General features: G+C 33.7%; 1 protein-coding gene across 1 annotated transcript in view; it reads left to right on the forward strand.

Annotated features, from left to right (window-relative positions):
• Window positions 1–17,649, forward strand: part of lgi1b (leucine-rich, glioma inactivated 1b) — an 18,223-nt gene extending 574 nt beyond the window's left edge. Inside the window, exons 2-8 of the mRNA XM_056469777.1 lie at window positions 3,033–3,104; window positions 3,833–3,904; window positions 4,005–4,076; window positions 6,983–7,054; window positions 7,138–7,307; window positions 9,810–9,974; window positions 12,679–17,649. Of these exons, the coding sequence (XP_056325752.1) occupies window positions 3,033–3,104; window positions 3,833–3,904; window positions 4,005–4,076; window positions 6,983–7,054; window positions 7,138–7,307; window positions 9,810–9,974; window positions 12,679–13,496 (1,441 nt within the window). The 3' untranslated portion in view covers window positions 13,497–17,649. The remainder of the gene's footprint in view (window positions 1–3,032; window positions 3,105–3,832; window positions 3,905–4,004; window positions 4,077–6,982; window positions 7,055–7,137; window positions 7,308–9,809; window positions 9,975–12,678) is intronic.
• The last annotated feature ends 1,361 nt before the right edge of the window (window positions 17,650–19,010 follow it).

The following is a 19,010-nucleotide window of genomic DNA, read 5'->3' on the forward strand; positions in this document are numbered from 1 at the left end:
CTATAAAAACTACACTTTATATTCAAGTTCTGGCTGATGTGGTAATGTAATGTAGAATTACAAGTCTATGGCCTATGTTAGTCCAGACCACATTTTTTAAAAACTGAGATGTATGCATCACATCAAAGCTGAATAAATAAGCTTTCTATTGATGTATACTTGAATAGGATAGGAAACTGTTTAAGAATCTGGGTTAAAAAAATAATAATAATGAGAAAATCAAGGTTAAAGACGTCTAAATTAATTTACTAAAAAAAAAAAAATATATATATATATATATATATATATATATATATATATACATATATATAGGAACATTTTAAAATATCTTCTTTTTAAATATAATATCAATTTAAATATAAAAATATCTTATTTATTTACTTAATATTCAAATGAATTTTAAATAACAAAAAAAATCTATGGTTTTGAACTAAATAATGCATTTATAGTTATTGTCAGAAATATACCTGTGCAACACAAGACTGGTTTTGTCACGTATTTTAACATTTGAGCATATGGAAAGAATTTATAAGAAGATTTCCAGTGTTTGGTTGGATGTGTTTCATATTAGATTCATGCATCACATTAAAGCTATATTAACATATAAGCTTTCCATTGATGTATACTGTTAGGTAAGGAAAATATTTGGCTGAGGTAAAACTGCTTGAATATCTATAATCCGAGGGTTTACAAACATCTAAATAATAAGTCAATGTTCAAATTGTCTCAATGAATTTACTAATAAAAAAACACGAGTTTTAATACATATTTACAATAAAAATGTGCAAAATATCTTCTTTTGTAATATAATTATCAAAATATCTTATTTATTTACTTAATATTAAAATGATTTTTCAATGACAAATAAAAAATCTATAATTTGGACCCAAACTATGCATTTTTGGTTATTGTCAAAAATATACAACACAAGACTGGTTTAGTCACATGTTTGAACATTTGAGCATATGGAAAGAATTTATAGGAAGAGTGTTTGGATGTCGTTTCATATTAGATTTATGCACCACATTAAAGCTAAATATATAAGTTTTCCATTGATATATACTTTGTTAGGTATAAGAAAAATATTTGGCTGAGGTACAACTGCTTGAATATCTGTAATTTCAGGGTTTACAATAATCAAAATAATAAAAAATATCAATGATCAATGTTAATAATTGTTAATAATTTAAAAAAATGAGTTTTAATTTATATTTACAGTAGAAAATGTACAAAATATCTTTTTTTTTAAATCAAAATATCTTAATTCTTTACTTTATATTCAAATGATTTATCAATAACAATCTATAATTCTGAACTGAACTATGCATTTTTGGTTATTGTCAAAAATATACCTGTAACACGAGACTGGATTTGTCATATATTTTAACATTTGAGCAAATGGAAAGAATTTATGGGAAGATTTCTAGTGTTTGGATGTTGTTTGTTGTTTCATATTAGATTTATGCATCACATTAAAGCTAAATATATAAACCTTTCGTTGATATATACTTTGTTAGGTATAAGGAAAATATTTGGCTGAGGTAAAACTGCTTGAATATCTGTAATTTGAGGGTTTACAATAATCAAAATTATAAAAAATATCAATGATCAATGTTAAAGTTGTCTGAATGAATTTACTATTTAAAAAAATGAGTTTTAATTTATATTTACAGTCGAAAATGTACAAAATATATATATTTTTAAATCTAAATATCTTGTTTCTTTACCTCATATGCTAAAAATTTTTTCAAAAACAAAAAAAAATCTATAATTCTGAACTAAACTATGCATTTTTGGTAATTGTCAAAAATATACCTGTGCAACACGAGACTGGCTATGTCATATATTTTAACATTTGAGCATATAGACAGACTTTATGGGAAGATTTCTAGTGTTTGGATGTTGTTTGTTGTTTCATATTAGATTCATGCATCACATTAAAGCTAAATATATAAGCTTTCCATTGATATATACTTTGTTAGGTATAAGGAAAATATTTGGCTGAGGTAAAACTGCTTGAATATCTGTAATCTGAGGGTTTACATAAATCAAAATAATAAAAAATATCAATGATCAATGTTAAAGTTGTCTGAATGAATTTACTAATTAAAAAAATGAGTTTTAATTTATATTTACAGTCGAAAATGTAAAAAATATTTATATTTTTAAATCTAAATATCTTGTTTCTTTACCTCATATGCAAAAAAATTTTCAAAAACAAAAAAAAATCTATAATTCTGAACTAAACTATGCATTTTTGGTAATTGTCAAAAATATACCTGTGCAACACGAGACTGGCTTTGTCATATATTTTAACATTTGAGCATATGGACAGACTTTATGGGAAGATTTCTAGTGTTTGGATATTGTTTGTTGTTTCATATTAGATTTATGCACCACATTAAAGCTAAATATATAAGCTTTTCCATTGATGTATACTTTGTTAGGTGAGAAACAACTGTTTGAATATCTGTTATCTGAGGGTTTACTCAAGTCCTCTAATAAAAAGTAAGTTTTAATATATATTTACTGTAGGAAATGTACAAAATATCTTCTTTTTGAAATATAAATATCTAATATTTAAAATTTCTTTGCTTAATATTCAAATGATTTTTCAATAACAAAAAAAAATCTATAATTCTGACCCAAATGACGAGATATTATTTGATTATACATCGCAACAGGAGATATTTAATCCTTTTGTTAACAAAAACACAATAGAAAACATCATATAATAATTTGTAATGGTTTTATTGAGTTATAAAGGAATATGCATTAGTCTTTATGAAAACTCTAATGGTCCTAAGAGTCTACTAGTAATTTGTACCTTCTTTTATTAAAGCCAATAAACCCTAATGGAGTATGTGGTGCACACACATTAGAAACCTTTAAAACACTCTGGTTTTGTTAAATTCGATGCCTTTTAAATGGTATTTGTAAAGGAAAGCATTAGAACTTGTGTAATCTTTAGATTTTTGATTTAGCGCAGATACTCATTTACATCTAAATGATACTCCTCCTTTTCCTAACAGCTCGTTTGTGAAGTCTGGATTCAGTGAGATTGCAGGGGGAAGTTTTCTCCACACGCCGTCCCTTCAGCTTCTGTGAGTTTCCCTTAGTGTTAAATGTGTGTGTTTTTTTCTGTATCAGGATGGGGTGATCACCATGTTAAGTGGTCCAATGTTTGTTCTAGGCAATTACGGCCCGTCCCCCTTTAATACGGGCATTTCGGGGACATTCTTCAGCGTGTCTAATTTCTCAAAGCCTTTAAATTGGTGTGAATATTATGCAATGCTGCTGCTCTGTCAGGGACATGGGCTTGTCCTCGTGATAAACAAATACAGAGATGTCTGCTTACACACACATCGTAAACACAAAGTATTAGAAATGAACGGCTCATAGGCAGTAAGTTATGCGATTCTATGCAAATGTGCACACTCGCACAAAAGCAAATGCCAATCCCACTGCTGGATTTGGCACTGTTATGCAAAATATTACCAGTCTTTAATCTGTTTCACCATGTGTTAGGTCTGATTGTGCGATGTTTCTGAACATATGGAAAGAATTTATGAGATGATTACTAGTGTTTGGTTGGATGGCGTTTCATATGAGATGTATAATGTCAGGAAAGTAATTCAAAACAGGAAGGTAGAATGACACTGTTATTTTGTCTTCATCAGATTTGATTGTCATATACAACTTTAATTACGTATCTGGGCCTGATTTGTGGTCAGAATGGTTTTGTAGTTGTAGTTTTTGAGGGAAACATTATATAATATCCAGAAAAGCAAACCACTGAAACTGAATTTGTGTGTACGCTTTGATTTTCTAGATTGTTTACAGCCAATTCTTTTGACTTGATTGATGAAGATGCCTTCCAAGGGCTGCCACATCTGGAATATCTGTGAGTTTGGTTTTATTTGTTGTTGTGTTTGTATCCCTCATCATTCAGTCTTCTTTATTTAATCCTTCCATTTCAATATAAATGCATCGCTTTATTTCAGATTTATTGAAAACAACAAAATTGAGTCAATTTCTCCCCATGCCTTTAGAGGATTGAAATCTCTCATACACCTGTAAGTATATCAAAGTTTCTAATATACTTTATTTATATTTATAATCATTTGATAATACTATTTAATAAGCTGTATTGATTAATTAACAAACTGATAATGAGCAGTTATTTTGCAGCATTTAAATGGTTAATTTTAACGAGTAAAATGACGAATTATAAATGTTTTAATGAAAAGATTAACAGACATTATGTTTTGATTTTTACGTTTAAATTGTTTATTGTGAAAAAACAAACATTACATCTGTACAGATAGTTACATATCATTCTTTTTCTTTTTTTTACTAGAGACAAAAAATATATATATATATAATAATAATAAAAAATAATAACACAAAAAATATATATATACATATAATAAAAAAGAGAAATATTAATAATAATAATAATAATGATAATAATAAAAGAGGAAAAGAAAAATAGAAACATGAGTATTAAGTGTACTGAAAATTACAACCAAATATCACAAGTAAATGTTCAGATACATTGTCAATGTTGAAAGTAAATATTTACAATTAAACGGTATAAAATGGTATTAGATAAAACAAAAAAGTTTAATTAATAAGAAACAAATTAAAAAGGGAGGGAACTCAGGAGAGTTCATCCATTAAATGGAAGGCAATACCTTAAGAGAGTTAAAGTAAGTTATAAAACATTGCCACTTTTTAAAGAAATTAGTTTTCCCAGAGCATCTAACCTTTTCCAACTTAAGAAAATGCATGGTATCTACAAGCCATTGGGATGTAGTTGGAGGCTTATTTGATTTCCAGTATGACGCCTGGCTATTAGTGAGGTAAAGGCCAAAACATCAAGTTGTTTATAATTGAATTGGGACCAAATCTTTGGAACCCCAAAAATGGCAACATCAGGGGATGGGTTTATATTTACCTGCAACACCTTGGACATAATTGTAAAATAATTAATCATGTTTTGATTTTTAATGCATTGATAAATGATTAAATTACATTCAGATTAATAAATTCTGGAGGAGTAATGTTCATTCTTAGTTTATATACTAGGGCTGTACGATTTAGAGAAAAAATATAATTGCGATTTATCAGATCGAAGTGAAGTTTCATAAACTAATTTCGAGAGGAGCACGTGATATGATTGAGCACGACTGGCCGCTAATCTGTAATCAGTAATAATCCAATCAGAGTGATCCTAGTTTACTATAAATGGATTATTTTCTCCCTACTGTTCTATCTTCGTTTGGAAGAATCCCCCCTTCCACCCCATCTCCTCCTTTTACTCCCTTTTCTAAAGGGGGAGCTCTCGAGACCTACCTGATCTTGGATCTCCTGATATGCTTATTGACCGGGCGGGAGCCTTGGGCTCAAATATCTCCGAGCTCAGGGTTCTCTCCCGGGACAGCATGCCAAACCTGCTTTAAATGCCAAGCATATCTAAGTGGGAACTCTCGAAATTGCAATGATGAAAATCATCTTTGGTAAGCTGTTTGGACAGAACTGTGTGTAGGTATAGTGTGTCCACAGTCATATTGGGGTTATATAAAAGTATTAAGTGTCTTTTTTAAATTTCCTGACGTTAAAATAGCATCCAAATTCCTCCCATTTTGAGGCCGACCGCAACTTGACGTAGGAGTGCGGTTTCCCCGCCCACCAAATTGATTGACAGCCGCGTATTAACATGTCTCCATAGTAACGCGTATAATCATATCAACAAGACAGGACGTGCACAAAGCAACTGGGATTAAAAGATCTGTTCAGCTCTCTGTGATCATCAATCATCATCAAATGTGATCAAGAGTGAGTTTTACAAGTTTAACACGTTTTAAAACAGTCATGTTTTAATGTTATATATATATATATATATATATATATATATATATATATATATATATATATATATATATATATATATATATATACATATATACATATAAAACCTTTACATCTTAGATTGTGTTTTCCTATTGATTTCATGACATTCACAGTGCATTGACAATGCTTTCCATACACAGTTTTAGATTTTGATTTTAGATTGAGACATTTTATTTTTAGATTTAGACTTCACAGCACAAGAATGCTCATTAAAGTGCATTAAACAGCGAAGAGAGGAGAGGAAATGTTACCTCACACAAGCAGGTCAAAGGTCCACACACTCACACACAGAGAGAGAGAGAGAGAGAGAGAGAGAGAAACAGAGCAGATATTGGAGTTTACAGCTTTTATTTTATCCATAGCAGTGAAATAGGGGCTCATGTGTTCTGCTGGAACAGTTGTCTGCGTTTTAAGTAACTTTAGTTGGATCGTTTTACTCGTGCTCACCTCCCTCATAATAGTAATATTCAAAACAATCTAAGCTTTTGCAATTTGAAGATCGCAATTTCGGTTTTGAAATCAATTAATCATGCAGGCCTAGTTTCTACTGCAGTTAAAAGGATAGTTCACTAGTTCAATTACTCTCTAGTGTGGGTTTAAACCTTTTTTATGAGTTTCTTTGTTCTGTTAAACACAAAAGAAGATATTTTGAAGAATGCTGCCACTCGTTAACTTCCATAGTACGGAAAAAACTTGTTGTATATAAGCATTCTTCAAATTATCTTCTTTTGTGTTCAACAGAAGAAAGACACACAAATAGGTTTTGAACAAGTGAAGGGTGAGTAAACGATGACAGATTTCCTTTTTGGGTGAACTATCTCTTTAATTAATGTTAAAAAACTAAATCCTTATTGAAATCATCACTGTAAATTCCACACAATTTCTTCATGTTGTCACAACACAAATTGATTAAGTTCACTTATGTTAAGTTATTTGTTTTTACAATTTTAAGTGAATTTAACATACAAATGTAAGTTTTCCAAATAAAAACCTCAAATGGCATTTTTAATAAGTAGTTTGAACAAGCAGGAATAAAATAATTTGTTGACTGATTTTTGTTTTACAGGAGTCTCGCCTTCAATAACCTCGAGACGTTGCCCAGAGATATATTCAAAGGAATGGATGCCTTAACAAAAGTGTATGTATTTGACCAATAAAGTCCATTATTCTTTGTACACTATGCAAGAAGTAAAGGTAAATGAAAGTCCTGTGTGCATGCAGGGATCTCAGAGGAAACATGTTCAGTTGTGACTGTAAGTTGAAGTGGTTGGTGGAATGGATGTTCAGCACTAATGCAACGTTGGATCAGTTATACTGCAGTGGGCCTTCACCCTATCAAGGGAAGAAGATAAATGACCTCATGCCTCAGTCCTTTGACTGCATTACAGCAGGTAAATGAGCACTGGACTCTCTAGAGTGTAAAACAGCCAGACTGATCTGCAGGAAGACTCTGCTTTTGAAAAAGGCTGATTTTTATTTCTGCTGGAGTGCTTAGAAATGCATTTTCAACATTCACATCCTCAGCACAGGCTCAACTTAGAAAGAGTTTGTCTCTCAGCACACAAGATCATTTATATTTGTGGCCAGTTTTCCCTAGAGTTGTAAATGTGCAGGGGTGGATTTAACCAATAGGCGTGGTAAGCAGCCGCTAAGGAAATCTGGGGACCCACAATAAATACCCAAAAGTTTCTAAATAAATTGTATATAACATCATTTTCTATCATATTTTATATGACCGTGGTCTAACAAATACAATTTTACCTTAATTATCACATCTGTGCAAATATGCCCCCCCCCCCCCCCCATCATGGATCAGTCCAGCAGTCAAATCAGATGAAGAGTTAGTTTTAAAAACCAAAGAGTTTCATTCAGTATTTATAGTTGTGAATTCATTTCAAGCAAACAAATCTTTTAAAACTTACGCCCCTGCCCCCCCCCCCCTTTTTTTTATTATCTTATGTTATGTTTTTTGGATGTTGTGTAAGTTTATGTTTTGTATTCTCTTCTGGTACATCTCAAGGAATAAATATCAATATCAAAATGTAGAGGTTGCATCAGGATAAGATGTAGAAAGCCGGACCGAGTGATATTAGAAAAAGACAGCTTAATAAATAAATAAATACATAAATACATACATACATACATACATACATACATACATACATACATACATACATACATACATACATACATACATACATACATACAAATACAAAGAGTGCATTTTACTGTAGGATTGCTGAGTCCCCAAATCACTAAATCCGCCACTTTGTATGTGTAAAACCTTTTGGGAGTACAAAGGTGTGTTTATCTCAAAATAGCTTTAGAAAGTGTCCTGGTATATAGTATAGGCTATATACCCTTTTGGAGTAGCAGTTTGTCTGGAAAGCAGAGTGGTTGAAGTTATGAATTAAGTTATAAGGTTATGGATTTGATTTATAGATTTTTAGACACCTACTGTGCACAGGAAGACATTTAATGCAAAAATATAAACAATCAATTTAATCTTTGAATACTAAAATAACAGGACTCTTTTCTATTTTATACTCTGTTAACATCTTTCTATTAGAAATAACTTCTGATGTAGTGCATTAAACTAACTGGGACTTGTCTTATTATTTTATTTATTTACTTTATTATTAATTGTTAGTGCCTAATTTTCAACTTTAAAGATAGAGCTAGGCAGGAGAGTGGATTACATTTGACCACAATATGCAAACATGAAATATAATATAATATAATATAATATAATGTAATGTAATATAATATAATATAATATAATATAATATAATATAATATAATATAATATAATGTAATGTAATGTAATGTAATGTAATGTAATATAATGTAATGTAATGTAATGTAATGTAATGTAATGTAATATAATATAAAATAATATAATGTAATGTAATATAATGTAATGTTATGTAATGTAATATAATGTAATGTAATATAATGTAATGTAATATAATATAATATAAAATAATATAATGTAATGTAATATAATGTAATGTTATGTAATGTAATATAATAGAATGTAATGTAATATAATATAATATAATATAATATAATATAATATAATATAATATAATGTAATGTAATATAATATAATTATGTGAATGTAGTGTATGTATTAGTAGTTGCATGTTTAAATTATTTATATTTCTGTGATATGAAAATCAGCAAGGAATGTTGGAAGCATCCCTGCAGGCACAAGACGTGAACATGACGTGATATTGACGTTGTAACCCAACGTACTCCACGTTGGATTTTGGAAATGAAAATCGGGCTGACGTCAGTGTCCAATGTCCAACCTAAAATCAACCAAATATCAATGTCTAATCATGTTGATATCAAGTACACCTTGATATTGTGAGGACGTTACCACTATGACGTCCATCAGACGTTGGATTTTGGTCACTTTCTAACACAACCTAAAATCAACCAAATATCAACGTAATTTGATGTCGTTATTGGATAACGTTGTCCTTAGACATTGGCAAGACATTGAATTTTGATCACCTGACGCCATGACCTAAATTTAACCTAATATTAACGTCTTATGATGTTGTGTGCCTGCTGGAGCGGCTCAGAGAAAATCAACAAAACTGAGTAATCAACTGAATCAGTCATTAAAGACTCACAAACTTAGGCCAGTTTGTGCTGCACATACATATTAATAATAATAGCTTAATAATACATAATCGTCCACATTTAGAAGTTTACAGTTGGGCAACAGGATAGTCTGCAAGTCAAACAGCTGTGATTGGAGTTATTACTACATTTTGCAGTGATCTGGTCATCTGTGTTGCTGGGAAGCATGACCTAAAAAGGCCCCTTAAGCGAGTCATACATGACAACCATATCAACTAATCTATTTTTCTCTGTTGCAGAGTTTGCTTTAAAGAAAACCCTTGCATTTGAGTCTATATCCGTGGAGGCCTTCTCCTATGGGAACGATCAGTATGTGGTTTACGCTCAGCCTTTCACCGGAAGATGCAACTTTATGGAATGGGACCACGTCAATATGGAGTTCAGAGATCATGAGATCATATTAAGTGAGCATCACACATCACACCTCCTACATACATAGAGTAGTGGAAACTTGCTATTGTTATCTTAAGGAGGTAATTCTGCCTTTGTAGATTGTTTCAGTGATGTCTAAAATATTATATATATATATATATATATATATATATATATATATATATATATATATATATATATATATATATATATATATATATATATATATATATATATATATATATATATATATATATATATATATATATGTCTAAAGGCACAATATTTTGGATTTTTCTTTATTAAAATATCCAAAAAGCACTAGAACAGTGTTATATATTTTGCTGACTTCTGTACATTATACAAAATGTTTTGAAGAATGTTCAACTCCACAGAAATAAGCCATTTTAACTTGTCTAACTAGAGCGTGTGCTGTGTGTTTATGCTAATGACGTCACACACACACCATTTATGGTTTTGTAGAAAAGTTAAACAGCAAAGACGCATTAATATGTTGTGTGTTTTATTAGATTGCACAGAGCAGCATTATAACAGAAGCCTAAGATGTGTTTTAGTGCTGCTGTTTCTTCATGTGTTCAGACACAGAAGAAGCAGAAGTGCTGGACCGTGGGATAATAAAAGCTCCGCTGCTTTCGTAGCACACTGCACTCGTTTCTCATCAGCAATTGCTTCAGATTTTCACTTCATCAGCTTCTAGCTATACTCTGCTTCATACTATCATGATAATAAGAGTTGAATACTTTAGCTCAGGAGTTCACAACCACTGACTATTGCTGGGTCATAAAAGAGTTTCTATCAGACCACAAGAATGCAGAACTACTCTATATGAGATCTCAGTTTATTGTGAGTAGGGCTGGGCGATATGGCATATCGATAATTGTTGTCCTTATTAAACGATAACGATACATATTTCGATATACAAGTTGTTAAAGCTTCCAGATTTAAAAGAGTACCCCAACAATGACTGAAGCCACAAAAATTAGAGGGTCCATTAAATATATTTTCGGCCGATATGTTTTCGGTGGCTGAAAATTGGGTGCATCTCGGATATCAAAACACTTTCAGATTTCCATTGTTGCACATTTCTGCTGTGTGATTGGCTCTTAGATCAATATAGAGTAAAAAAAAGACCAGAGCTGACATAAATGTTATCGCCATTCTAAATAATATCGTTTATCAGTCCAGCCCTAATTGTGAGTTTCCCCTTTAAGAACCAATATTATTGTCATTGCACATTGCAGACCAGACGCCGGAAATGCTGCATCTTTCCCCTACTAGAAATCGAAATTTTGTTGTCTACCAGGGTACAAACCAGGTACTAACAGGTACAAACCAGGCACTGCAAGATTGAGTTGCTACAGCATGAGTGGAAAACAAATATCTCATTTTATTATGAAGAGTCTCACTCTATTGTAAAGTAGTTTGTTTTTATTTGTTGTTGCATGCATTTGTGATTAAATATGTAATTTCACTTACATACCAACCAAAATACACCCCCTACAACCCCACTAAACTACCAACCCTTACATAATGTGCCTTTTTAATGATATATTTGACCTATTAATGTAGACGTTACATTGTTTAGGGCAGCTGCATGTTTCTGATTTGCAGTGCTACAAAAACTGATTAAAAAGACTAGTTTGAATGCGACTGACTGAATCTGGTTTTAAACCCAAAATTAACTTAAAATTAATTTAATCTCCCTTAAGTTGCTCTTTATTATGTTGAACACAAAAGAAAGATGTTGAATATATACCAAAGAATGTTAAAAACCTGTAGTCTTCATAGTAGGAAAAACAAATACTATGGAAGTCAATGGTTACAGGTTTCTAACATTTTCAACACAGGCTCATTGTGGATATGTACCCCTGTATACATTTCTGGAGAGCGCGAATTATGTAGCCAGAGGTACGTATGACTGCATTTCGTCTTTAAAATGAACGATACGGGGTGATATTATGCCGCAGATGGCTTCTGTTTCTTTTTATACTACCAGCTGACCGCTTACATCTGTGTGGACGGCTTTTCCGCTGTTATCAGTTTGCTCAGTAGCTCGTCAGTGGTATGTCAGTGGACTTTAGATACCGAGAGCAGTTCACCGCGAAGACAGGGTTTGAGACGGTTCCAGAAAGCAGGTAAGACAAAAAGCAAAAGGAAAAAATATATATAAACAAGTAAATAACAGGGTGAGAATGTGGTAAAATCTGAAAACCTGGTGAAAATCAGGCTGCCGCAAGGGCTTTTCTTTATCTGGATTGCTTTTCAAAACACTGTCGGTTGGGTTTAGGAAAGGTGATGGGTGGGTCAATTGGTGCTTTTGAAAACACTATGGGTTGTGTTTAGGGAAGGGGGTCAGTGGTGGGATCAGTTGGTCAGTCAGTCGACAGCGCCATCTGGTGGATTTACGTGAGAACAGCAGGCACGAATGACATTCGCGAGAGAAATTTGAGATCTGAAAAAGCGTGCACAGCAGCCTCTGGTGGATTCGCAAAAACTGCAAAAAACCATACCTCCTAAGACGTATTTCACACTCTGCAGAAGTGTATACAGGGGTAAGTATCCATATTGAGCCTGGCTTGAACATTTTTCAAACTATCTTCTTTTTTGTTTTAACAGAAGAAAGTAACTCAGACAGATTTAAAACTAGTGGAGGATGAGTGAGTGATGAGTGAGTTGGGCTGAACTATGCTTTTAATGCAGTTTTTCTGATCGCAGGCACCTCAACAGTGGTGTGCAAGCCAATGGTCATCGATGACCACCTCTTCATCGTGGTCGCTCAACTGTTCGGTGGCTCTCACATTTATAAAAGAGACAGCTCAGCCAATAAGTTCATCAAAATCCAGGACATCGACATCCTAAAAATCAGAAAACCCAACGACATCGAGACTTTCCGTGTGGACGGCGAGTTTTACTTCGTGATAGCGGACAGCTCCAAAGCCGGCTCCACTACGATCTACAAGTGGAACGGCAACGGCTTCTACTCGCACCAGTCTCTCCATCCGTGGTACCGCGACACCGATGTGGAGTACCTGGAAATCGCAGGCAAACCCCACATTATTTTGTCCAGCAGCTCACAGCGGCCTGTCGTCTACCAGTGGAACCGAAGCCAGAAGCAGTTCGACAGGCGGACGGACATTCCCGAGATGGAGGACGTCTATGCGGTCAAACACTTCAAGGTGAAGGGGGAGCTGTTTATCTGTCTGACGCGCTTCATCGGAGACTCCAAGGTGATGAAGTGGGATGGCGCTATGTTTATGGAAATACAGACAATGCCCTCGCGGGGGTCCATGGTCTTCCAGCCTGTCTCCATCGGCAACTGGCAGTACGCCATCCTCGGCAGCGACTACTCGCTAACGCAGGTCTATCAGTGGGACGCCAAGAAGAGCCAGTTTGTGCACTTCCAGGAGCTCAACGTCCAGGCGCCGAGAGCATTCTCACTGGCCTCCATTGACAACCGAGAGTTCCTGCTGGCGTCCAGCTTTAAAGGGAAGACGCAGATTTACGAGCACTTGATGATCGACCTGAGCGGTTAGGGTGCAGAGAACAGACCCTGACACAGACGAAGCTACCGTTGAAGTCTGAATTATTGGCCCCCTGTATATCTTTTTCCCAATTTCTGTTTAATGGAAAGAAGATTTTTGTCAACACATTTCTAAACATAATAGTTTGAATAACTGATTTATTTTATCTTTGATATCATGACAGCACATAATATTTTACTAGATATTTTTCAAGATACTAGTTTCAGTTTAAGTTTCAGCTTAAAATTACATTTAAAGGCTTAACAAGTTTATTTAGGCACACTCTCTGGAAATAAAGGTAGGAGAGCTGTCACTATGGTGGTACCTTTTCAAAAGATACACATTTGTATTCAAAAGGTTCATATTTGTACCTTAAAAGCATACATTTGTACCTAAAAAGTACCTATGCGCTTTACACATAGGGGGGGAATCTCCTCATCCACCACCAGTGTGCAGTATCCACCTGGATGACACGACGGCAGCCATTTTGCGCCAGACCGCACACCACACACCAGCTGATTGGTGGAGAGATGACAGAGTGATTAAGCCAATTATGATATGGGGATGATTAGGAGGCCATGGAGGACAGAGGCCAGTGGGCAAATTTGGCCAGGATGCTCTTTTTCGAAGGACATCCTGACCACAGAGAGTCAGGACCTCGGTTTAACGTCTCATCTGAAAGACGGTGTTAACTAAGCAGTATAGAGTCCTCGTCACTATACTGGGGCATTAGGACCCACACAGACCACAAGTTGGGCGCCCCCTGCTGGCCTCACTAACACCACTTCTGGCAGCAACCCAGCATTGCCATGTGGTCTCCCATCGAGGTACTGACCGGGCGCAGCCCTGCTTAGCTTCAGTGGGTGACCATGTGAGAGTTGCAGAGAGCTAGCTGCCAGCTAATATGTACCCTTAAGCAGGGCTTCCCACAGGTTTGAAATATACCTGAGGTGGTAGCTGGATTGAAACACACCTTTTACCCATGGCAACAACATGCAAACAAAAAATAATGGGATTTGTGACACTCTTATACACTGTTTCTTTTTAATGGGTTTTTAATTTCTCTTACTTTTATGCAATTTAAGAGCCATGTGCACCCATTGACAGGTAAAAGCTGATCTCTCTCTCTATCAAGTTCAGCTTGCTAAATTAGCATGATATTTTGTACAGTAAAGCCAAAGCATTTTATATATGTGTAAAGTATGTAATATATTAACCATCAAATTAATAAAAAATACAGCAAATGAGAAATATATGACAGTAAAAAGGATTAAAACAGTGCTAAGAATTATAATAGGCCCTAATTACAAAAATAAAAAGTGTTGATTATTTAAATAAGGCTTCCCCCCACATAAACATGTTGTACAGGTGAATTGGGTAAGCTAAATTTTCCGTAGTGTGTGTGTGAATGGGTGTGTATGGATGTTTCCCAGTGATGGGTTGCACCAGCAAGGGCATTCGCTGCGTAAAACATTTGCTTGATAAGTTGGCGGTTCATTCCACTGTGGCGACCCCTAATAAAGGGACTAAGCCGAAAAGAAAATGAATGAATGAATTTAAATAAGGGAAATTAGTTGATGTTTTTAATGTTTCTCTCGCTCTCGCTTAATAAATAAAAAAATAAACATAAATGAAAGTGCACACGATTAACGGCAACTATAGAAAGCGAAAGCAAATGTCGAATCCTGAACATTAGAAACCCCAAAAGGCACATCTCTGTGGGTCTGCAGAGCACGTGAGTCAGTGGGATTGTTGACAGGTCTCGCGCTAACACAACGAGCAGTACGAAATGTGTAGGGTAAGATAAGATTTTCCACTGGCTAATCGATTGCGAACGATCACCAAATATACTTGGGTGGCTGTTAACATACCTGGGTGGCTCGCCCAAGTTAAGTCTATGTGTGGGAAGCACTGCTTGAGGTATCTGTATGCAGGGGCGGATTAGCGATTTGGGGGAATTCCAGCCATGGGGTCCAACAGTCCTATAATGCACCCTTTCTACTTTTTAAAAATTACACTTCAATGAATTAAACTAGAATGCAATTAATGTGATTAATTATAAATTGTATTTTCCCCACAAAACAAAAGCATAATCTCACAGACATGTCTTAATTTTATTTGATTTCTCTGTTGAAACAAAACAAAACAACGTCTTAAAGTTTACAAACAATAATAACAATTTCAAAACATTGCCACCTATTAAACCCAGCACATTTTAATGGTGTTTGGGACATTTTGGGGCCCAACAGTCATAAAATGCACCCTTTATACTTTTATTTAATTTTTTTTGTTCTATGTTCTATCTTAATCCAATATATACTTTTTGGTCCCACTTTATATTAAGTGTCCTTAACTACTATATACTTACATAGAAATTAATAATTCGTTACAATGTACTTATTGTGGAAATACATGCATTTACTGTGTACTTATGCTTGATTAAATACCTATATGTAATTACATCTGTAATTACCTTCTGTAATTACATTTGAAAATACACTGTTCACCATCCCTTACACCGTAACCCACCCTTAAACCTACCCATACCACCAAACCTGTCCATAACCCTACCCCTATCCCAACTCAAGATCACCACAAGTTCTCAAATACATTATGAACACAGTAAGTACATTATATTTCTTTTTGATGCAAGTACATAGTAGTTAAGGACACTTAATATATTATATATATTATAATATATTAATATATATATATTTAAATAATTAGTTTTCTTAAAATTACTAAACTAAAAATAATAAATATATATTTTTATAAATCTGACTGCTGGACTGCTGTATGATTGGGAGGTGGTGGACAAATTTGTGCAGATGTAATAATTATAATATTTTAGTTTATGATATTATTAATACATAACATTAAATTATTATAATATTATATTTTAATTTCTATTAAATAATATTTAATTACGTTTTATTTGTTTGACTGTCACCATACAAAAATGATAGAAAACAATGTTATATATTGTTTATAGGTATCATTTATACTTCTAGATCAGGCATGTCCAAGCTCGGTCCTGGAGGGCCGGTGTCCTGCAAAGTTTAGTTCCAACCCCAATCAGACACACCTGGGCTAGCTAATCAAGCACTTACTAGGCTTTCTAGAAACATCCGTGCAGGTGTGTTGAGGCAAGTTGGAGCTAAAATCTGCAGGACACCGGCCCTCCAGGACCGAGTTTGGACACCCCTGTTCTAGATATTTATTGGGGGTCCCCCTAGATTTCCTGGGCCCCTAAGCGGCCGCTTACCTCCTTAATGGTTAAATCCGCCCCTGTCTGTATGGACCCTTTAGGTACAAATGTGTAACTTTTGAAAAGGTATCACCCCAGCGACAGCTCTCCTACCTTTATTTCTGAGAGTGCTTGATTTCTGAGAGTGATTTATAATGATGATTTGTTCTGTAGACAATTGAAAAACAAATATTGCTTAACAGGGCTAATAATATTGACTTTAAAATGGTTTAAATAATTACATCTGTTTTTATTCTAGCAAAAAAATCAAACAAATAGGTCTTTCTCCAGAAGAAGAAAAAATATTATTGGAAATACTGTGAAAAATTCCTTGCTCTGTTAAACATCATTCGGAAAAGATTTGAAAAAGAAAGAAAAATCCCAGGAGGGCGAATAATTCTGACTTCAACTGTACATGCATGATCTAGCCTAGACCGCTAATAATAATAATTCCAGATGAATGCCTCTCTAGAAACGCCCTGTGTGTCTTTCTCTGTTGTCACCATCTGCTCTGCACTTTTCATCTTTCCTGTTTTTTTGTCCCCTTTCAACAAAAGCTATTGTTAACATATTCTCATGCTTGCCATGTAGCCACTAAAGAGGTGTAACAAGGAGCCAACAAAGGTCAAATCAGTTAGCTGTTGCTGACGTAATAACAATCTGCCAAATAAACTGTTTACATTTTTACAGTGATGTAAAAAGACATTTGTAACTACTTTTTTAAGCAAAGATTCAACATGTTAACCACGTTAGGTGTGATTAGAAACTTGTTTTGACTAAACTTTTAATAACCTGAATGCAATAAGCATAGATTTTGTGTGTGTGTGTGCAAATAGTAAGGAAAGGTGGCTGTGGGAGAGAAGGGTAGTTGTTTACTGGTACTTTTTTAAGATCTAATAAAACCTTAAAAATATATAAGCCTGCTTTGTTGTGATGCATTAATTTTGCTTATAGGAAGTGTATCAATGTGCCTCTAATGCATGAAACTTGCTAAAAGCATCTGCTATAAATAAAATATAATTTATTAAATAAAATTACTAAACATTTTGTTATAATTAGTTATGGGCCAGTATAAGATTCTGATGGTATCATAACCCTGCAGATAAAATATCACAGTTTCACAGTATTGTGATTACTGCTCTAATATATGCTCTTTTAAAATGTCTGGGTAAAAACAACAACTTTTTCCTCTTTGAACATAAAATATTTTATTTTGAGAAACAGTTTAAATATTTTGGAGCAGTAAACATGTCAGGCTAAATGATTAATGTAAATCATTGACTTCTGCTGTCTTCAGCAGCTTCAAAAACACTGATTTATTTACAATTTAAAACAGATATCTGCTGGAGATACTGTTGTCCTAAAAACCTAAACAAAAAAAATGTAAATAAAAAATCGTACATGTACCGTTGGAACAGTTTTAAAACCTTGACTTTTCCAAACTTGAAAATGGTTATCATCCCATGCCTAATTATAATAGTAATAAAAATAATAATAATAATAATTATAAATCATTTGAAAAAGCCTTAAGTAAATATGAATGCTTTCCTCTACAGGGTAAGAATATTAAAAAGCTCATTCTGGGATTATTATTCACATATCTGTCGCCCCCTCCCTTTTTTATTTGTCAAAATTGCAATATTTAAACAGTATTGCACCATACTCAATGTGTGAAGTACAAATTTTAAATAGAAATTGCTGTGTTTATTTCTTGACATTATGATTTTTTTTCTCCTCAGAGTTATGAGTTTATATACCTTCCTGCTGTTCTAACTTTCAGCAGTGAAAATTAAACCACACTGAACTGACCTAAACCTAACTTTAACTCTGAAAACTGGACTGACACAGTTTCAGTTTACTAGAACTTCTATGTGAAGCTGCTTTGACACAATCTACATTGTAAAAGCGCTATAGAAATAAGGATGAATTGAATTAACTTGCCTCAACTCAAAAACAACTCAAAAATAGATTAGCGCAAGATATAACTACAAACTTGAACTACAAAAAAAAAAAACTATTCTGTTAAACTTAGTCCGAATTGTAAGTTCATATCTCACAATTCTGACTTTTCTCAGACTTATTGCGTTTACCTTTCATAATCCTGAGTTCATATCTTGCAGTTCAGTATTTTTCCTCTTACAATTCTCACAATTTTGTTTTGTTTTTTTAACTCTGAAGTGAAATTTGATTCCTATTAGTTATGATTTTATAGGTTTTCTCATGATTCTGACTTTCACTATTCTGAGTTATACACTACTTTCTGCGAATTTATAGACCAT

Source organism: Danio aesculapii, chromosome 12 (assembly GCF_903798145.1).
Source record: "Danio aesculapii chromosome 12, fDanAes4.1, whole genome shotgun sequence".
Classification (NCBI taxonomy): domain Eukaryota; kingdom Metazoa; phylum Chordata; class Actinopteri; order Cypriniformes; family Danionidae; genus Danio; species Danio aesculapii.